The sequence below is a fragment of the Ammospiza nelsoni genome, chromosome 3 (genome assembly GCF_027579445.1).
Source record: "Ammospiza nelsoni isolate bAmmNel1 chromosome 3, bAmmNel1.pri, whole genome shotgun sequence".
Classification (NCBI taxonomy): Eukaryota; Metazoa; Chordata; class Aves; order Passeriformes; family Passerellidae; genus Ammospiza; species Ammospiza nelsoni.
Window position 1 is genome coordinate 104,509,049 of NC_080635.1, and position 23,223 is coordinate 104,532,271.

General features: G+C 37.9%; 1 protein-coding gene across 1 annotated transcript in view; it reads right to left on the reverse strand.

Moving 5' to 3' along the window:
• The window catches only part of MMS22L (MMS22 like, DNA repair protein), an 87,541-nt gene extending 64,774 nt beyond the window's left edge, over positions 1–22,767 (reverse strand). The window contains exons 1-10 of the mRNA XM_059468492.1: positions 22,609–22,767; positions 21,360–21,547; positions 19,175–19,300; positions 15,963–16,015; positions 13,120–13,207; positions 12,841–13,018; positions 11,653–11,746; positions 9,557–9,687; positions 6,147–6,260; positions 4,931–5,110 (exon numbers count right to left, since the gene is read on the reverse strand). Of these exons, the coding sequence (XP_059324475.1) occupies positions 4,931–5,110; positions 6,147–6,260; positions 9,557–9,687; positions 11,653–11,746; positions 12,841–13,018; positions 13,120–13,207; positions 15,963–16,015; positions 19,175–19,300; positions 21,360–21,538 (1,143 nt within the window). The 5' untranslated portion in view covers positions 21,539–21,547; positions 22,609–22,767. The remainder of the gene's footprint in view (positions 1–4,930; positions 5,111–6,146; positions 6,261–9,556; positions 9,688–11,652; positions 11,747–12,840; positions 13,019–13,119; positions 13,208–15,962; positions 16,016–19,174; positions 19,301–21,359; positions 21,548–22,608) is intronic.
• Between the last annotated feature and the right edge of the window lie 456 nt (positions 22,768–23,223).

Sequence of the window (23,223 nt, forward strand, 5' to 3'; positions counted from 1 at the left end):
GGGTACAAGCTTTGCAACTAAGGCCATTTTCTCAGGAGAAAAAGAAGGCAACAAGGCCAATATACTCACATTTCTAGGAGATTCAACAATCATCTCTTACATACAGCTACATATACAGCCTCTGCAGATAAGTAGATGTGTGAACATAGTACTTCCATCATTGTCCTGCCTTACTTGCTCCCTCCAGTACCACAGCTGTTTAGCCTTGTACGTTATTTTGCAGATAGCTGTCCTTTAAACATCAGCTTAGAATTTAAAATAAAGAGCATTTTATGCTTTGGTAATTGAAATATAACTACTTTCCAGGAGCAACACCATTGTGCTCCATCCTCCTCTGCTACTGATAAACTGGTTAATGGTGTGGCTTAATGACAGTTTCACACAGAACTCCAGAAAGTATCAAAATAATTTTAAAAATTAATTATTTAAAAAAATGCACTAATACTCATCCAACACTATTTGACTACTTGGTGACTTTACATTTACACCACAAGAAAAAGAGAATCCTGAAAACAGACCATGATAGCAAGTCATAGCCCATAGACTATTTATGGAACAAATATAAATGAAAGGACAGATCTACAGAAAGTTACATTAAAGCTGTGATTTCCTGAGATTCAGGAACGTGACACGTATCAGTTAAGAAATTCCCACTGCTTCTTCCTCACCCTGAGCTCCTCTTTCTGCCCTCACAGCTATGGCATGCCACTGCTCAGTTGTTCTGGTACTTCTGTTTGTGGGACTCTGAGCCAGAATAGGGAATCAACAGAGAGCTTTAGGAGAGGAAGAAAGAATGAAAAAGGGAATAGGGCCTGACTTGGGTCACAGGAAATGGAGACCACAAATTGTGCCAGAACAGCAGAGGGCATGTCATGCCTAGGGTGGTGAACAGGATTTAAGCTGTTACTGATGCCAAAGGCTCTGTATCATGAAACCAGAGCTGGCATCGTGTCAGGAGGACATTGCACCAACAGACAGTCAAGGAGTAAAGGCAGCACTTCAATAACAGGTAAACCCAGGGTTAGGAACAATCAGCATTTCCAGACAAATCTTGCCATTATGTACATTCAATTTTTGACTGTGTTTTAGAGCCTGATGTTATGTGAATACCTACACACGGGCAACATCCTACTGCAGAGTTCCTGGAAAGCTAAGGAACTGCTAAAAGGCCAGTTTTGGCAGCAATAAGTAGATATTAGAGTTAAATGTCTATGAGAGCACTGAATGTTTGAATCAGCCTGCTTAGAACATGTTTTTAGCAGTACCATAGACCAAGGACACATGTTTTATACAACAGGTGTTTACTGCCAAAGTTCCAGCTCATCTGCAGTATGCAGATCACCTTACAAGATCTTGGAATAATCTAGCACAAACTCCTGACACCAGCTGGGATTGATTACAAGAGTGCACCCAAGTTCAGTCCAAACTCAGGAAAGGACACTAACCACCTGCTGCACTCTTTTTAGTTACAACTGTATCTATATTTTAACAGACTTGCTGCATTCAAATCCCAATAGATTTATATCCAAACATTATTCCCTATTGCACTGGCAATATGGCCCAGCACCTGTTTACCATTGTTTCCAATCTGTCCCTGTCAAAACATACACAGAACCTACATCTTTGACTCCAAACCACATGACTTAAAACATCCTCCCTTCACCCCAAGAGAGTCCTAGAAATCAACAGAGCCCAGAGAATTCACAGAGCATAGAAGTGCTGCTAAAACCAAAAACTTGAGCTGAGTTTGCAGGAAGAAACTTTTGCAAGGACTAACAGCTGAGTGCCTGGAAAAGCTATATTAGGCTTCTTAGCTGGAAGTCCATGTTTGCATATCTTGCCACATAGTCATTTCAGATTATTCTATTCAAAGGCAAGAATTCTTAGCCCCAAGTAACTCTGCCTATATTACCTTAGCCTACAGGATATTAAAATTGACCCCTGCAATGTTCAGAAGTGGCAAATTTTCTCATCAGGTCCCATCTGAGTTTTAAATATACAAATTCTACTTTTCAGAAGAGTGAAGTGGGACCTGAACAGGGGAATATTGAAAGAGACACGTACTGTACATCCCTCAGAACAGTCTGTAAGAAACCTGTCCAAAAGTTTCTAGTTTAAAACTGTGTTTTCATGTATGTGAAATATATATTCAATATATATGAATCATTGCATATTTGAAATCACTTTTTATGAGCTAAAGGGGGAAAAAATAAAAAGAAGCAAGGCTGAAACCTATTTGGAATTTTAAAAGCTTTCATAACAACCTTACAGCCATGCAGTCCACATTAAAAAATTGAAAATCTTCCACAGAAGACATAGGCTTAGAGGCAATTTTTGCTACAGAGCACATGAATAACCATCATTATGACACATCACACTCCCACCTCTGATCAGAGTTAATTAAAAGAAAGCATGTGTCACAAAGCCATTGCATCATATGTTTAATCAACAAAACAGGACAACAGAGTCCTCATGTAATTGTACTGATTTCACAAATTCATATCAGAGATTGTTTTACCTTATAATGTTCAAAAAATATTTTGAGGTTGCAATTGAAGGAGGGGAACAGGACCTCAAGGGATGGTTACCATTAACCTGTCCATGACAGATTATATTACTGTGGTGGGTGAAAAGGCCCTGATGTTACTGATAAGATTTTTTTTGTACGAGAACAGGGATCCCTGGACAAACTCACAGTAACTCAGAAATGCAAAGCAGAGCTAACAGTTTGAACATGAAGACTACTGGAAACATCAAGAGAAGCATGCACAGGATGGTCTCATGATTTACAAATCAAGACTTGGAAATTCTGTTCTCCCAGGTGGGGTCTAAAGGAAAAGTATTATTTAATCTTGGGCAAGTCACTTCCTGTCACTGTGTCTCAGATTCCTATTTTAAAATAAGAACAACAGGAATCCTTATTCTCATTCTACCTTTTTTTTTGCTTATGTAAATAATACAGTGCCTGGGGCAAAAAAATAATCTCTCATGAGGCTAAATACAGAGTATATATCAGAGTGAGATACAGGAAAAAAGCCCCAATGATAAAAGTAATCAGTATCACTGTATTTGGATTAGGGCATTAAATATAAGAAACCCAGTATAAATGTGTGCTTCACAGAGATTTCTGTATTCCACCTGGGAATAACCTTTTCTCACTTTCTAAATTCTGCTAAGAAGCAGCAGTGTAGTAATTTTGTCTTGCAAGGTCCCTCTATAATCCACTCTGGACTGTGTCCCTCTCCCCCACCAGGCAGCAACATGCAAAGCCAAGGGAGGCTTGGGACAACCCTCAGTGTAAGAACCAGAACTGGTCTGCAACTTCACACTGTATGAATGTGCAAGAGGTTGCTTCACTTGGCCACATGATAACAAGCAGCCTGCCATGGCCTCCTGAAGGATCTGGAAACTGGCAAACAGAAGAAGCTTAAGCATCCCACATCCCCAGTGAACAGACATGGTCATGAGTTTTTCACTGAAATATTCAAGGACTGAATTAACACACCTTTGCTACATGTAATTTTCTTAAAATAAATTTGCAGATTAGAAAATCCAAGTAATTCTTAATTTTTTTGGAAAGTCTAATTTTACTTAGGATTGTAAGCATTCTCAAAATTTCAACACTTTTCTTTCATTTTCTATTTACAGACTTACTGCTTTTAAAGACAAAGAAAGGGATTTTAAGTTATCAAAATTGCTCAACCTGCGCGATCACTCTTCCCTTCTTACAGATTTGCAGTTCACAAACACATTTCCAGGTTTTAAACTTTCATCCTAAATCAGGAATGGAAATCACAGTACCAATTTTAACATAAAGAAGGTATGGCCTTTCCAGTTTTAATATGCATTGTCAATTTACAAATAGTTAAAGACAATTCACAAAAAAGGGCAATTAAGCCCAGTTTGTGGAAGATGCCACACAGTTTATGCTTGGAAAATTAGGGAATACGGGCAATGCAGCCGGAAGGTTAAAAAAGCCACCATACTAAAAAACCGCAAAAATCAAACAGAGACCTCCAACACCCCCCACCCCAAAATAAAAGAAAAACCACAACAAAAAAAAACCCCAAACAAACAGAAATATAGATTAACAGTAACAGCATAAAAGAACAGAAGGAGAAATGACAGAGGATGGCATGACCAGAGTCTCCCTAGTGCAAAAAACACTGTTGGGGGAAAAAAAACCAAGCAAAACACACTACACCAAAAACATCCCAAACCCCACAGTTTCTGGGTCCTCATCCACCTCATTGGCTTCTAACAAGCCTCCTCTATAGACAATTAAGAAAAATTGTCCACTTTTATACATCTCAAAATGGATGAATTGCCTCAGCATGTGCAAGTTTCCTAACCAAAACTTGAATTCAAGTCATTAGACAGTGTCTATTGGTAGCATACCAACATAAAAATGAAGCTGGATAGACAAATATATATACATCTTGTGATGCAAAGCTAATGCAATTAGAGTTAAATTTATCCAGAGCAGAGCTATTACTTTAGAAAAATAAGTGGCATTAATAATTACACAGTCAGCATTTAAGGTTTATACTTCATAAACCACAAACTCATGTGCTCAATTCCTAAAACAAGAAATCCAGTGAAGCATTTATGCTGCAGGCAGACAATCTTAAAACATATGCTACGTCATTAAGTATATGTGCTACTGACTAGTTGGGATATTTCAAGTTTACTTCATACAGTTCACTACTGAATATCTGGTATGTAACATGAATATGGAGTCTGGGACTCCTGGAACATTTACCAACTTGTACAAAGCACATCTTAACACTTCCAAAATAAAAACAACTTCTTTTAAGGAGTATGTAAATTCCTGCATTACAAAATAAATTGTTTTCTGTCAACAAAAATAACCAAAGAGATCAAAATCAATTACAACAACTCTTAGGTATTCAGAAAAAGGCATACTCACCTTTTCATCTAGATTGCCATTACGGTCAAACTGGTAGAGTGGTGCCAGATGATTCATCATCCACCAGCTAAAACTCAGTGGGTCTTTACATTGAACTGTGTCAAACCCATACACACTTTCAGAAGTACTAGGCTGTTCAAGGATATTCTTCAGGGTTGTGTTCACCAAGCTCCAGAAACACTGCAGAAAATGTAAAAGGTAATTTGAACTGTCTCCAATAACAAAACCTATGTTAATTTTCTCTACAACACTGTCCATTGATAAATTTGCTTTTACATAGAATGCAAGATGACAGTCATTTAAAGAAAATAAAAAAAGCAGTTACGAGTATTACCACAGAAAACTCAAGGCTACCTTAGAAAGTCCTCTCTCAAATGTCAGCAGAAAGCAATGTGAAAGGACAAGCTTGGGCCACCAGTGCAATACTTGACAGGCAAAACTACAAGCTGATGGATTGATGACATGCAGACAGGATGGTGCCCCAACACTCACAATAGAAAGATTAGAGTTCCTTAATGAAGAATTGTTATAACATATTTCTGAAAAACTTCTAGCGCCAGAATATCCTAACCAAGAGGAATACAGTAGGTGGTAGAGAATCAATCTGAAAGACAGCAAACAGATTCCAGTTCCCTGTTTTGTCACAGTCTGTTCCAGCACTGACAAACTGATTAATTCTCATTGACTCAGACCCATGCCTATATCACAATATTACTACTTCTTACAGCCTGTGCCTATCTTTCCTTTTTTTAAGGAAACTCTCTGGGACTTCTTTGCATGTGCGTTTCACCCACCTTAGCTGGGTCCTGGTAACAAAGACAAACATGAGCTAGCTAGATCACTGTTCTGACTGTACCCATGTTTCTAATGCCTGGAGATGACTCACTGCATGACATATCACAGAAACTGCAAATAATTTTTTTTAAAAACAGGTAAACATGACTTTTTGTATTAGAACTTCCACAGTATATTCCTTTGCTTTGATTTCTTTAGCACTAAGAGTGCTCTTTATCAATGCTCTAGGTCATAATCCAACAGCACACTGCAAACCTAGAGTCAGGATTTCATGCACTTTCCAGACAGTGACCCAAGGTATCACAGTTGGCATGCAGTTCTCCTGGAGGAAATATGAGTTCAGTTCTACCATCAGATCTGTGCATTCATGGCCATATGGGAACATCTGGTGACTGCACGTGTAACATTACTCTTCCTTTACCTCTGTATTAGACCCTTTATTTCTGTGGTCCAGCAATTGAATAAGTAGAATCCATAGCTCCTTAATGCAGGTACAGGAATAGTGGCTACTGGTAAGAGCCTCAGAAGGTCGTACCTGAAAGAGAATATAGAATAAAATTATTCACAGAAGTGTAATTTTTGAAGTGATGTTTTATATATCAATATTTCTTTTTGTCTTGGTTGTTTGGTTTGAGAGGTGTTTTTTCAGGTAAATAATATAGTTAGAATTACCCATTCAAAAGTGCATTATTTCACTAACATCCCAAATATCTCACTCATACAATATAGACTCTCTCCTAATTCTACATAAATTATAGGTGGTGATATTTCCTAGTTTCTTCTGATCCACACTCAGACATTATTTAATTGCACAAAAATGGCATTCTGTGTCCTAAATGAAAAGAAGCTACAATAAATACTTATTCATTGTCTGATAGTAGGGAAAAGAAAATGATTGATTACATTTTCTTGATGTTCTTGAGAAGAAAAAGATTTCAAATTATTTACCAGCTATTATTGTTATTTTTAACTGAAAAATCCTTAATGACTAGGCATAGTGCAAGTAGAATATGTTGTTGTTGGCATGATGAGGATGTTAATGTTCCCACAACATTTCACAAAATCTGCTTTTCGGTAAATTTACTGCAAGGCATTCTTTTAATATGCAGAAAACAGCATATTTCAAGTCATGTACATTACTTGATTACTATTCCATATTTAACAAAATTCACTCAGACTGATGCATTTCAAATGCAAAATAGTGTTCTTGTGATTCATCTTTCAATTTTATATTCTCTCATTTGTGGAACAAAACAAAACAGCAAAAAGAAGTGCTAAATACATAAAGAAACTCTGTATGCTTTAATGATTTTAAGATCTACCAGACCTGTATTGGAAATAATCATACTATAGATAAAACTTCACTTACTCTGTCCTTAGACACATGAACCCACTGAACAGTATTCAGAAGTGGCAAAAATTGGGAGAAAAGTTTTGCTTAAATAGCTCAGTTCAGCACTTTTTACCTTCAAGCAAGGACACAATGGTAGAAATGTAGAAAGAAAAGAGGGAAAACAAAGCAGCTTACACTCATTTTATCCCTAAACAATGAGTAGTCCTAGTTTGAATAATCAACCTACACCTCTCTAGAGCAAACAGAGGGGAATCCTTCCATGACAATAAAAAGTACCCCAGGTGACTAGTTTAGCCAACTAACTCCTAGCCATCCACATCTGATGAGGTGGAGCCTGAATTTTTATATCCTCATGTTTTTTCTGATCCATTCACACACAGCTATTCTCAAATCACACTGGGACTTAAAATAATTTCTGAATTTGGAAACCTAACAGTGCAAATTAAAAATTAAATCAAAATATGCAATGCCAGTGACAGAAGTGGCTGTGTGAGACATTACAGAAGTGGGAGTGAATGACTAAAAACCTACACTTTCACAGTTGGAACAACAAGTATATCACCAGTAATTTCAAATCTGTATAATATTCTATTAGGATGCAAATATCTTATTTATTATCCACCTTTAGAATATGTTTACAACTACAGTTTCATACAGGTTTAAATCATTTCAATTATAAATATGAATTATAAATATGAACATATGAAATATGAAAATGTGCATATCCATTCAGGACAGAGTCTGGCTACTAGTATCAAAGCAAGACACCATAAGACACCATACAGATATTGCTTAGACTAAGGACAGCCATGATACTGCTTTCTTCAGAGATACTCCCCATTTCCTCTCACAACACCCTTGTTTCAGTGTCTTGGTAAGACTGTTTAATACCCAAAATTGTGGTGCTGTTGGGACAATGCAGTTCTGGTGCCAGAGGTGTGACTGCTAAAGACAGAAGAAAGATATCCACAGATATATATTTCTCTGCCAAACATGTCTCAGAGCACACTGGAGTCAATACATGATCCAAGTCAAGCACCTTGATATCAGAGCTGCCCAAGAAACCAATCTGAAAGTATGAGTCTGGAACACTGGAGTTCATGTCCCTCCTTCCAAGGATATCCACAAATGTTAAGAGCTGCACTCATGAATGTTTCTCAGCCAAAAGCCCAAGGACATGTTTTAGTGATGAGCTGATGGTGCCACCTACTAGGGGTATTAGTTGCATTTTGAACAATTTAGAGGGATGCTATTTCCATTATGGGATGACAGAAAGGTTGCATACTATAGGAGGCATCAGCTCAAGTGTAAGCTTCACTTCAGAAATTCATCTCAAATAGAACTAATTCAAGCAATGCGGCCCAAGCCTAGAGAAAGCTTAAGAAAAACCAGTTGCAAAACAATCTTCTCTTTGTAACATGGCTCTGTGAAAGGATGTAGAATCTGTCATTTTATCGTCTGAAATTTTCAAGCCTACCATCAAGCACTGTGTTCAACAGATAGATACTACTTGAATTTTCTGTTATAAAAATATTACTCTCATCTATTTGCCTTTTGTCAGGGGAGAAGCTTGCAGTATTATCTGAATTTAATAGATCAAAACTGATTTTAAAAGGTAACAGTTTTCTACAGGAAGGTATTTTATAAGTTATCAAAGGCTGGTACAGTCATTTCCCCCATCCTCAAAAGTAACATGAAGAAGAGGGACTCTATTTCTTATGCTTTTGTACTAGGAAAACAAATTATACAGTGATCACTGCTGTTTTTTCTCAGAGTTCAGTCCTGAATTCATGGATCACACACGTCCATCTAAAGCAGGTTTCACAATGACACAAAGATTACACAGCTCTTTTACTAGTTGCTATATGGGGCTATTATGACCTTCTAGCTCTGGAGTGCTCAAAACAAGTGAGAAAAATACTATACTGCAGCTATAGAAGGAAAGAAAAAGGAAAAGAGAAGACACAGAAAAGCTTTCCCACGGCAAATGCAGAAGTGCTCTAACAGAAAGATGAGGTGGTAGAAATAGGCACACTGCAACAATAAACTGTAATATGACATTCTCTAAGTGTCCAGTTAGCTTACTGCCAGGATTAGAGTTATCCTCTTTTTGTTCCTGTTCAGAGAGTTTGAAAAGACGGGGGTTTTTTTGCATTTATCTAAACCTTTTAGACTGTGCCATGTTTGGCATTAAACCTGGAACACTGAACTTAGAAAATGTGGCACTCACTTCTGCTCTGTACACAGTGCATTTCAATATTACTGTCTCATTCAACTGCCAGATGGTCATGAATAAATATAACACAATTTGAGCTCCTAACAAATAACACTCTTTAAAACATGGAAATACAAAGCCATACGTAACATTTACAACTAAGCACTAAGAAGTCATCCATGCACTGGTGCAATACCCAATTCATATGGCTCCCAGTAAAAGCATCTAACTGCCCATGGCCTGTATAAGGAAAAAGAGTTACCTTTGTATATTTGTTGATGGCCAACCTTATTAAATCAGATATGAGATTTCCAGAGTGTTTTTCAAATAAACTGATATTGGTTAGATTCTCTCCAGTTAGATTAATGAAATGGTTAGCATATACAACTTGTCCTAAAATACAAAAGAAAAGTAGAATTGTTTAGTTCTAGGTTTGGTTCTAGCAACATAAAACAGACAGGTTTCTCTTCTAAGACATACATATATTTTAGAATGGCCTGTTGACCTGTATGTAATTTTAATTTATAAATTCATGAGAGAAAGCTCATCCTAAATTCAAACTAATCTCCATCATTGCACTGAAATCTGGTATTATTCAGGTTGACAGTAAAAAAGCTTGGCACTTTCCAGCCTTTTACTGGCACAGATTTTGCAGAGGAATAAAGATTTATTTATCTGCAAGTTCCTCTTTGTCACATGGCAGTGCGCATGTTCTGGAATCATGACATGTTTTGCAGATCTGCAAGTTGATGACAAACAATTCTGGAGAGGTCTAACACTTTCCTTTGGATGTGTTGATGTAGAAAGCTGGCGTGATCATGTTCCAACTTGAGCATTTGTAGGCATTAACAGATAAAACGGTGAAGTTAAGAGGCTGTAAGATCTTATCCCACAAGCTTTTCAACAGCACATCTCCCTTGACATCAGTGGAGCAGACAATACATAGAGTGTGCCTGTATTTTATTCCTGGAAATATAATGTAATGAGCCCCGAATCCACTATCCTGACACTGGTCTCAGCAGTGTGAAATTTCCACTCAGAACACTTTACAGAATGAGATAAAAACCTAGGAAATTCTAAGCACATAAGAATGCAAGATAATGTATGTAGAGATATGACTGTCTTGACTAGTAAATTTTGTTGTTAAAAATCACGAGCTTTCTCTTACAAAGATAGATGACTGCATTATAACTCAGAACATTATCTAGAAATAAATATTAAATTCTGGAAAATAAATTGCCTCCAACAGTTTCACTATCCTTTATCCAAAATGCTCTAAAAAAGGCAAACACACTATCCCACAATGGATCATAAGAGAAACTTAGAATTATGGAACAAAAAGCCAACCTACACACTATACAGTAATGTAGAAACAGAGAAAATGTGTTAATGGGAGCAAGGCTGTGTTGTGACAGCACTTGGAGCAGGCAAAAGCTAATCCAAGAGTTCACATTCAACACAGTTACTGGGGCAAGCATATAGTGCCTTCTTTCTATACCTCAACATTACTTCAACTGTTGCAATTCCTATATGGAATTTATATTCACAACTTATAATCACGAGATGTGAGGGAAGGTATGGTTGCAGTGACACACCAATTGTAAAAGAAAACACAATTCTGTGATTTATTTTGGTAGAATGGACATGGAAAACAGATATAAGCCTCACAAAGCAAATAAAGTTCTCTTCTGTATTTTAACAATTTTTCAGCAAACTGAACTACTCTGAAATTGAGTTTTTCAATTGTATTCTATGACCTTTTTAATCTAACTTCTATGAACAGCTCACTCTTATCAACTTACTTTTTGCCCTTTTAAAGCCTTATAAATTTTTTTAAAAAAGATATTGCCTTGCCCTTTTCTTTCTGTACTTTTATAAGCTCTCCTGATTGAGGCTTCTTCTCCTGCCCAATATTTTCTTAGTGTCACACATGGTTAGCAATACAAATTCTCTCCCCTGAGAATCCTTTTTCTGATCCATGCCTGGACACTTTTCCTACATTGTTGTCATCAAATTGCCATTCATTGTTATGCATTCTGGATATCTGTAAATGCATTTTTTTATGTGATGTCAGGAAGTGCATTGTTATTAAATATTTAGTATGGTGCATCAGTTGAGTATCAACTCTGTGATCTTTGTTTTTACAGAGCAAATTCCTAATACAATTTTATTTAATTTGAGCTGCACAATGATTCACAAAGAACCTACCTTTACCAAATCTGACTTGACCCCATTAAATACAGACAGCTATGCTTAAAAAGTACCAACAGTAGTTTTTATTCTAGACAAATCAAGATGGGAAAATTAGGTAAGTCATATGCAAAAGAATAAGTTCAAGAAAAAGGCCTGCATACTTACTCTTCAGTTTTTCACCTAGTACATGAAGAACTTCTAATACCAGCCAGTTAATATCCAAATGGAGATGTAGTAAGTGCCATGATGGAGGAAAGACCTGTGATTAGAAATATATTTACTTATATTTAACATTTCTCCAGTGAATTCTGGATACAGTGCTAAGGCTTTGGAACAAGTTGCCCAGGTTAATGGTGGAATCACTATTCCTGGAAGTGCTCAAAAACATGTGGATGTGGCATTTGGGGACATGGCTGAGTGGAGAATGTGGAGATGCTGGAGTAATGGTTGGACTTGACATTCTAAGATGGACTGCAATGAACATTATGAATATCTATGATCAAATACAACATAACATACAAATGCCATTCAGATCAAGAAAAGAAAAGAAATAAAAAGTTTCATTACAATTCTGTCTGTAAGAGGCTGTTTATGAAGTTTTGATTTGAGCTTGACAAATTACAACATCCTTAGTTAACCTTTTCTTTACAGAGAAGCATTAGCAATTGCACACAAAAGTTGCTAAAATGAGCTCTTAAAATAACTCCAAAATTTTAGTATTCTCTTCCCTAAATTTTACTTGAAATTACTGTTTTTAATCAGCTCAACCACTTGTGACAAGCTAAATAAATGTCCGAAATGCTGCTTCTCAGCAGATTATTCCTCTCCAGATACTAGTTTATACAACATAAGCCTGAAATTCCTTTTCTAGCTTTATAAAAGATTTGAAAGCATTAGCTATGTGTATGCACAAATCCTAATGGTGCACACTTCAGTAGTACTTCCACATCCGCACTTTTCTTTTATAAGAATCTTTTCCCATTCTGAGTCAGATTTCAGAATGTATTTTTAAAGAAATGCCCCTCCTGCTGGGATGCTCAGAAATTTTAAACATTACTACAGACAAACACCAAGGAATTTTTTAAACAAGCTATGCTAATTCAAGCCTACTTATCTACCTGTAATTGGTACAATCATTTGTATACTATAGGAAGAATTCTAAAGCTACAGAACGAAAATAGGTAAATAAAACAACAACAGAAAATACAGATCTAATTAGTTGTGTTTACCAAATACAGGATGGCACTTAAAAAACAAAACAAAACAAAAAAGATTAACTTATATAAAGCCAAAACTTTTCAAGCTGAATACATAATGCCACATAAAAAAATAAAATTATAAAAAGACACCAACCTTTGCCTGATTTTGAATAGTAAATGCTGCCAGGACATTACTAGGAAGTTCACAAAGGTGACCAACATGCACAGTCAAAGCATGAAGCTCTTCCACCAACACTGAGGGTAACTGAGCTTCTAGTTCTTCATAAGGATGTAGCACTCTATCATTTTCCACCTTAGGGGGTTCCAGATACCTGAATGTACAGAAAAATACAATACACACAATCAGAAAACAGGTAAGTAGCAGCTACACAAAGCTCAGTACCCAATTCAGTAAAATGTGTGTAAATCTCACCTGAAGATGAAAGCTTTCACATAATGCAAAAACTTAAGACATTGATGCCTGATGCTCTCTGCTTCAGAGTGCAAGTGTGCAGCTTGACCTGAGGTAAAAGAGACCAGCAGCTTAAAGCAGATGACAAGCACACCATGACTTGTTTAACATTTGCATTCTCCACAGTAATTAGACCAGACCACTGGAAAGACAACCTCTGAGGACAAGCTGGGAGGTGACTGATGGTAAACACTCACTTCTAAATGTCATTTTGCCAGAGAGATCCATTCTTTGTCTTATCATCTCAGGCACATGTCCAGATACAGACAGAAGACACTCAGGAAAGGTGAAGGTAAGTACCCTCAGTGCTAGAAGAAATCACTCAGCCCTACTGTCCTGTTTCCTGACTGCTTCCAAGACACCTTCAGTAAAGACATGGGTAAAACAATTTGTCAGTACCCTTTTCTCCTGACAGACTTAAACTGTGATAAGGTTCAATAATAAGGTACAAATAAGCTCAATAAGGTGAACTTATTTGTAAATATGCTTTGTAACTTTTCCTTGGAAGCATCACTGTTGCACAGAACCTTCAGCTGTATAATGCTAAGAGCCATCCATTCACAATCCTGCCTTTCACTTGCAGCTCTGTATGCTTTCAGGCAGCTATTCTGGCTGTATGTCTCCTTTCCTTTGTTCTCTGAAGCTATTGCTCTCATGGTGTTACCATCTTCACCTTGCACCTACAAGCTCAAACACCCCCATTAGAGCAGAGATTCACTGGAAGTTATTGCCACTGTGCGAGAATCACTCCTTATTTATTCCTATACCTCGCCTTGTAGCTTTTAGCTTGTATTAGTGCATAATAAACAAAGTAACTACTGCCCAACAATATATATACACACAAGCTTAACAAGCAGTCAGCCTGCAACATGATTACAACACATGCTGATTATTCAGAGCATTTTCAATGCATGCATCAAATGAGGGCCTTGAGCAGGACCAAATCAAAGTGCATCACCCTAGAGGAGATGCATGGCAAAAACTCTTGGTCACCTACTACACTGGAGTGCAGAGCCAGGGAAAGACAGTTCTTGCTCCTCTCCCCAGCTGACCACTGGGGAGTCTTCCCATTTTTTTGATCTTGCTCTCACTCTCCCTTTTGTTCTCCCCCATCTCCTCCAATTAACCTGGAAGTTCTGGAAGTTCATACATGACACTGTTACAGATGCCAAAAATAAAGCTTTGTGCATACAAGCCTATCTCAACATCTTTTGAGCAACAACACTCAGTGGGCAAAGCAAACCAACTGGTACAAGCACCAGAATATTCCAGTGTACAGCCTACCTGCACCTCACCAGAAGCCATAGTATCTGCCATGGTAATGAACCAAAAGTTTGGAACAGAGTGAATTGATCCTCTTAAAGTAATTATTTATAGATATTACAGTTTATTTGTACAAATAACAAATACTGTATCCTAAATTCTCAGAAGAACTGTGTAAATGCAATTTTATATTACAGTATTTTCACATGCCTTCTTCATTACACAGCTCTCAGTACAAAGTCTCCAAAGCTCATCAAGACTGATAGGAAATGAAATTTAAAGTAAAATATTGATCTCTATATAAACACACAGTACAACATAGATTTACTGAGCCAAAACTCTTAAATGGTGTATCAACAGTGGTGACAGCACATGTTTTTAAGACATCAATAATAACTAACATTACCCTCTGATCATTTAAAACACTTCAATCCTCACAACACTCTTCTACTACTAGCCCACTTCTATAAAGGGGGAACTGAGTCACAGCTGAATCAGTGACTTGCTTCTGATTCAGAAAGAAAGCCTGGTGCAAAGCACAAAATTCAAGTTCTTCATTTTACTAGCTTAACTGACAAGTGGAAGAATGGGATACAAAGAAAAGAATGCAACCAAGCAGGTGCTTAAATTTAAGTGAATAAAACCCCACAGAAGAGTTTCTTGACGTTGAAACATACAGTTCTGTAGTTGAAACCTACAGAACAGTTTCTTGATGATGAACTGCATATGAAAGAAGCTTGATGATAAATTCACATCAATTATTTAAATGGCAGAACATCACAATATTAAAAAAACAATAGTAATGTGTAAAAATATTCACTCATAGAATACTAGCATGTTATCGGTAATAAGACACTATAGACAGTTTATTTCTGAGTAATTACTGAACTTCTCAACTTGCTAAGTAATTCAGCCTTCAACTTACAATAAGCCCAGAGCTGCAATAATCCTTCAGAAACATGCTGCTTCTCATGCCCCAGTATTTAATTGAAAGAAAGCATTTTGTAGTGATCCCATTTTATCGATCCTACTGCAAAGATAAACTAAGTTTGTAAATAACTCAAAACTAACCAAATCTAACTTGTTTAAATGTCAGCCAATGAAACACTGAAAAAAGATCCAAGCCACTACCTTTGTAGTTAAAATAATTGTTGGGATGATCAATGAAATTTTCCGGTTTTAACCGAAAGAGTAAATTGTTTTGCTGAATTCTGCTCTAGGGGTGACACCTTAAGTCAAATTAATGCAAAATGCCTCCCTAAGGATTGCTCTGTCCATCTACCTCTACAGGCAAATCTGGTTTCAAACTGACTCCCAGCATTTCCACTCTATCTATTTCCCTGCTATTTTACCTCACTTGGTTGCCTATATTTCTACCCTAACTGCAGGTTTATGCTGCTTATAAAGGAGCTGTTCTGAGGCACACTCCAAAATCCCTTGGTCAAGAGTCAAAGCACAAGCATGAACTGTGAGAATTTACTTCTCTAATGAAAGGTAGTCAGTTGCTTATTGCAATATCAAATTAAATTCGTAAAACTTACCAAAATCAGATGAACTCATTTGTACTAGGTTTTCCAGTCTGTATATCTGTTGCCTAATTAAAGGAATACAAAGATTTAGGGTATTTATATAGATATAAGTTGTTTAACTCCACTTCAGTAAACATAAAATAGAACAGAGAAAGGTAAGAGTTGTTTCTTGCCTTGTAGCTCTGAAAAAGCTTACGGAAATGTAACTCAGTAAACAGTTTTAGTCAAATGGACATATCCAAGTTTGAAGGGATGACATTGAGTAGACTTTGTGCGTGTTTATAAATCATTAAACACAGTAAAAAAATCCCCAAACAATTGTCTGAATATTGGGGAAGGCAAAAAACAACAATACAGACAAAAACCCCCAAAAGCCATTCCCTGCAAGTGATCTTACCACAAGCATAACTCAGCTTCATATTAAACCTAAAAGTTAGTTCTCATGGCATACTCAGTACACACTAAATTAATCCACTTGTGAATGTGCCTTAGTGCATCCTGCCTGCAGCTTCTCTCATTCCTGCTCAGGGTGATCAGCTCCTGAACGCCAGGACAAAGCATAAACAGCAACACAAAGAGCAGAGTAAAAGGAGAAGTCTTTAGAAAAGTTAAAGCTCAGTTCAGTTTTGGAGAGGAAAGAGAACATTTTTAAAGAAGCCCAGTGCCACTGTAAATGAATATTTTTTAAAAAAGCTGTAACATAGGTAAATACTTGGCCATATTCTGTAACAACTGTTATTTGCAAGTGGTCTTCCAGTAGAATCTCCACAGAGATAAAGCAGTACTAAACTGAATATATGAAAAGCACAACTGTGTCAGACAGACTTTAGAAAGAAAATGCTGCATAAATTGAGGAGAGAGCTCTGTCTCATTTCTTATACAGTCAAAGCAATAACTACTGAAGGATTCTAAAATAGGCTACTTGGATCTAACACAAATCAAATGTTCTTATGAAAAAAACCCTGAAAACAAGGAAGCATTTAAAAGACACAAGAAGCATCTAAAAGACAAAACTACAGGCTGTAACTTGCATATTAAAGTGCATACAGACAGTAAAATGATCTCCCTTCACTCTATCTTGTTTTCTTGGATAAAGCCATGTCAGATACCCTTCCATCATTTAGGTGGGTTGTAGAGTTTTTTGTCTGTTTTGAAATCAAAGTTGAATTTCTGCCTGGATTTTTCAAGGCTTTAAACCACGAAAAAAGGAAGGAAGTCTGAAGCAGGAGGGCTTTATGAAACAGGGGTGTTGAGACTGGTGTTTAGAGAAGGAAGGTATGAGAAAGGAGTGACAGAAAAAAAAAAGAAAAATACTCTCCAGTGAATTGACAAAGACAGAACACAAGGAGCTGATAAAATTAAAGCACAAACTTGGCACAAGAACATAACAAAAATACCATTATTTAAATAAATCATTTTAGTTTCAATTTGCATTTGTGCCTCAAGGATTGATCCTCATGGCTGTTAATCATTAAATCATTTGATTTGCAAATACACATTCTGACAGATAAACTGGTACTCCTGGTACTTTTTTTAATCAAAGCTATATTATATTAATATACCCACTTAAATGGTTACATAGTCTCATTCACTTTGACTCACACTTCTCTCACATGAAAACCCGTAAGTAAAATTTTTACTACGCAATTACTATTTTAACTTGCAGTTCTGCAGTATACTGTTATTTATTACAATATTTAAAAACTGCAAATAATTTTTAATTACAATATTAAGTATAATCTCAGACATTAAGAGAGACTAATTTTCTGTAGGCATATATTTAAACATAGATATTACCTTTACTTCATAAACATAACTATTTACAGCCACCCTATCTTCAAAAACTACTATAACTTGTACTTAACACATTCAATTTCCACAGTGGAAAAAGGAGAAAAAGCAGTTTTTCTACTTTTAGTTGTCAACTGGTCTATAAATGAAAGTGCTCCATTTTATGACTGAAACAAATGAACTGAATGTCTTTGCAGACATTCCCCTTTGCAGAGGAACGTGTCACACCAAAAGACAACTTAGCAACCAAACACTTGGCCAAGAGTTAGCTGAAATCCATTATTCCTACCAGGTCAGTAGGTTTTAAAGAATGTACAGCTTGAATAACTTAACCACATTATACCTTATGTTCATCTCTATTACAATTACAGAGCAATTTACATTACAGGAAAAAAACTTTAAGAATAGCCATTTAATTCAACATTCCTGTGTCACTGCCCAGTGATTTTATGTTAATGAACAGTTAAAAAAATCAGACTAAATATTGAAACTTTTAACTAAATTATACTCCCATCTCCCACTTTATCACTTTGGGGGTCTTTTAAAAAACACAGTGAGGTCAAAGCTTGCATTAAGCAAGCAAAGCTAAATAATAGTGCTTTTAATACACTTTCAGTCATCTATGTCACCATGTTCCCACAAGCCAGACCCTATTAATCATGTTGCACACCATGCCTTGGTCATACCCTAAAGGGATGGAAGAATCCCCTGCAAAGAAAGGGACGATGGAATACACCACATATATCTGTGAAATCATACAAAAGCTCCTCTCCCATCCACTCTGTATGTGCTGTACATCCTGAGATTATCAGTAGAAAAGAGGATTATCAGTGATCTGTGTATTTGCATTGACCAGATTAAGCATCTACATTGAATTAGTCAAACACTGAGCAACTGTATCTGAAGAGATTGCTGAAGCTATCCTAATCCAAACAATTGAAGAAAGCACTGCATCCAGCATTTATAGTATTTGATTTTTAACCTCCACTTTCCTTTATGCACAAAAAAGGACTAAAAATCTTCATAAGACAACTTCAATTATATGGGCAGCACAATCTCATTCAAGGAAATCCTATATAGTCTATTCATATAATTCTGAAGATAGAGCCTTCTAAATTAACCCCAACACTCTGTTTAATAACTATACTTAATTTTTTTTAATCTGGTGGTGCCTCAGATATGCACCACACTACTTAGAAACTTAATAATAAGTCACATAATATTAAGAACCTGTGACACAATGTACTTCTTCCTGCAATTCCATCTGTGTCCTATCCATCACTTACTGGAGCACTAAACAGACAGCATTAATCATTTTTAGATGCATTGCACAGCCCAGTCTTTCATGATGTTTTAAATGTGAAGTTTGTAACACCCTTACAGAAGGTATAATTACAGATGTGGATTAATTATAAAATACAATGTTATCATACCTAAGTAATCCAAAGAGAAATCCACAGGATTCAACTAATGCCATTTCAGTAACCCACTGAAAGCCAAACAATTCCACTGTATTTTCTTCATAGTCATTTGGAGAAGGATCTAGTCTCAGCAAAACCCTGCAAAATAGAGCCAACAATATTGATACATTTGCCAGTAATAAACCTATGGAGTACAATATCTACAGCTGGCTTATGTACCATCAATACTTTCTGAATGTATCAGCAACATGGACATGACAGATGTCTCAAAGACAGTTGTACCTTTTAGAGCAATATGATCTATAGAAATGCAACTCCTAGCTTCAAAAGTAAAAGCAGGATATAGCCACAGGTGACAAGCAGATTTTGGAAATAAAAATTAACAAGTTACCCTCTTGAAGTATTTTCATATTTACAAAGGGGCGGAGACATAAGACACAGACTGTGAAGAGAAGATGCTGCTGTGTAAGATAATCCACTGCTCTGTATGCTTGAGATCTGTCTCAAGGCACACTATATACCTAGTAACTAATGCTAGAACATACGTTTATTCATTTAATAATATTTATACTGAACACACTGCTAAAAGCACACTTTTAGGCAGGTGAACAGATGAGGCTCAAAATGGTACCTTGTCACTATAACTCAAGCTAACACTAGGCCATAATTACCCTTTGCTCTTGTTAAGAAAAATTAAATAACACCAGAATTATCATTTTACTCAAAGTGGAGAAAATCAGACACTTGTGTTGTTAAAACATTATAATTGTGCAAATAAAAAAATGTTTCATTAACATGAATTAAAAAAAAATCACAGCAAACTGCATGACAGCATGGTAAATTATTTCAGGATTTTCCAACTGCCTTTTATAAAATAATCCCACATAGAGGCAGCTCAATTCTCTAATATGTAAAAACTATTTTTATTTTAAAAATTAAAAATATATACCAGGCAAGCACTTAGTTTCCATTATATTACACACCAAGTTCTTATTCTGCTTGAACTATGCACTAGTTCCAATTTCGTTCTCAGAGGCAAAAAGAGAATCTGCTGAATAATTGGCCCAACCTTCCATAACACTTTAATTCACTTGGTAACTTTCTGAACACTGGACTGTTTTGAAGCCTCCAGCAACTAAATCCAGCTACCCCAGTTCCAAGCAACAATGACAGAAGAGTCCCTGACATGGAGGCTTTTCCAGGACTTTGCAATCCAGGTAGACAACATGAACAAACAGTGGAAGAACAGTGTTATCATAACTATAGTGACTGGGAAACCTGTCTACATACAAGCTCCTCAGTGAGTTTTAATGACAGAAACAACTTCAGGTGAAACGTTTCCTTGTCAATGTGGAATCCACTACTGATATATTCATGCAGACACAGGATCTCTCAATCATCTACTTGATGTAAATTTGAATGAACATGCTCTAATGCAACTAAAAGATATGATAGATAAGGCAGAGAAAGGGGGAGGTGCAGTGGACCCCGCCTTAAGCCTTTACAGAAAACACTGTGGGGAAAAAAAGTAACAACACAAACTACAAAGCCTGGCAGGAAGACAGACAGACTGAAAGATTAAGCTTTTGTAAAGAAAACAAGACAACACCTGCAAGATGAGCAAACAGCACAGAAAACTAGGGTGAATGACAGACAGCAAGGCAGATAACAATTAAACTAAAGTGACATTTTAAAATCTCACAGAAAATGCTTATTTGCTATGCCTATGACATCAGAACCTTAAATCCAGAACACATGCAAGGGTAAAGCTTTGAGAAAGATGGTCTTGAAGCTACTAGGGCCAGCTCCAGAAAGTTGTGGAAGCCAGGCAGAGTGGAAAAGAGAGAAAAATGGCCAGCATTTATTAGAGCAGATGACTAGGAAAAGCAGCACTGAAGCTCCACAAAAATTCAAGTGATCTCAGATGCTGCTGCCCAACAGGCCAGTTTTGAATTATCCTAACAGGCTTGTAAATGTCCATTACAGTATCTTAAAAGTAAGTTCAGAAAGCTAAGAACTGCATCTAGAGCACCGTTCAAAGCTGGTTATCAACACAACAGCGCTTCCCACTTTGATATCACCAAGCTGATTTCAGGACCGGAAGAACAAACTGATTTGGAAACCTGTCAGCACCAAACATGAGAGGAAAGAACATCTAAAAAGGCTTTTATATTTGCAATTCAAAAAAATCCCTTACCTCTTAAGAGACCCACTTGCTAAATAAGACTCTGCAGAGAACCCTCTCCCTCCATTTTGGCTGTCAAAGGCACAAGAAAAGAAAGCCGGCCTTGAGTTCTCATGCTCCACTTCCATCGCCAGCTCCAAGCTGTCAGTGAGAAATGGGGATGTGGAGGAAGCACCACAGTCATCCTCCATTGTTTTCACCTGGCCCAGAAAAAAATAGTTAAATACAAAAATACTCATAGCATTTCTTCAAATGAACATCTCATTGTTACAACTCCACATCATCCTTCAGCTCAAGTGAGGACACAGATCTGGCCAACTGCAACACTGAAGTAAAAGCCACCAAGAAGGGCAATCATGGTCAAATGCCCTGTCACACAATTCTGCACCTTTGTGCAACCACATCTTCCTCATTGAACAGAGCCTACTCAAGAAGACACATCAGTGACTTAAAAAAAAACCCAAACATTTTCTTCTGGTTTGGCTCTCTAAATTAATTAGTGATGAGGTTAGACTAGCAGCAGGTTATAACATGAGGCAGCAATGCATTACAAAGCAACACTGCATTTTATGACCAGAGTAGCTATGCTATGGAAGTACATCATGTACTAGAGGCTCACAATATTAAAAACAAAAATCTAACTACCTAGTAATCTGAAAAAAAAGAGAAACAAAACCAAAAAAGGATTACCATGTCCAACAGAAGTTCACTGTACAGATAATATTAGTGTATTCATACTTTATACAATATACTGAAAGAGTAGAACTAGGCAACAGGTGTCAGAGTCCAATAAAAATGCGCAAACAATATAACTAAAATGCTAAATTAAAGTTTTCAAATTCTTTGCTGGTAGATTTTGATATGGTTCTTGCTGGATCTAGTCAACACAATGGCTGGAGGTTGGTAATACAGAAGCTTAACTAAAATATATGCTCAAGGGGAAAAAAAACGAAGAAAACAGTTTACGTTCTACTTTCTCACGTTCTCTATTAACAGTTTCCATTTCTCACTTTCTCTATTCAAATTCCTGTGGAGCAGGCGGCTGGGAAAGCAGGAAAAGAATGATTTGTGCTCCAGTTTACAGCCAGACCCTGTGCAGGGGTGTTGGGACAGCTGAAGGGAATGCTCTCAGCCACAAGGGCTCCAAGGAAAGCCTGTGCAGTTCGGGGAACCAAAATCGCCCCACAGGACAGAAACCCCTGGGGGAACAGTTACATAAGAGGGCAGCTCTTCCCGGCCATAGCTCCCATCCGTTCCATACCTGTCTACCACATCCCTGACGCAGCAGAAACAAATGAACACTTTAAGCACCTCCTGGTCCTCCAAGCAGAACCTTCCAGGCGGCTGCAATCCGCGGGCAGCAGCTGCAAAGCGGCGGGAACAGCGCTGTGGGCCGCCGGGACGCGCCCACGAACACGACCCGCACGTGGAATGCCTGGGCCCCGCACCGCCGCCCTCTGCCCAGTGGCACTTCCCGGCCGGGCCAGCCCCGGGCGGGCGCCACAGGGACTCGGGCGGTTCCCGCGCGCCGCCCGCGCCGCTGCCGCTGCCCCTCCGCGCCCGGGCCCGCTCCCGTTCCGTACAGCCCGCGCGCCGCCGCCAGCCGCGCACTGCGCAGGCGCCAAGGCGCCCATTGGCCGCCGGCCGCTCCTCCCCGGCCGCGCTTCCTCCGCCCGCTCCGCCTCCTCCCGGCCCGGTTCCTCCCGCCCCGCCTCCTCTCCGGCACGGCAGCGCCTGCCCCGGCTCCCGCCCGCTCCGCCTCCTCTCCGGCACGGCAGCGCCTGCCCCGGCTCCCGCCCGCTCCGCCTCCTCTCCGGCACGGCAGCGCCTGCCCCGGCTCCCGCCCGCTCCGCCTCCTCTCCGGCACGGCAGCGCC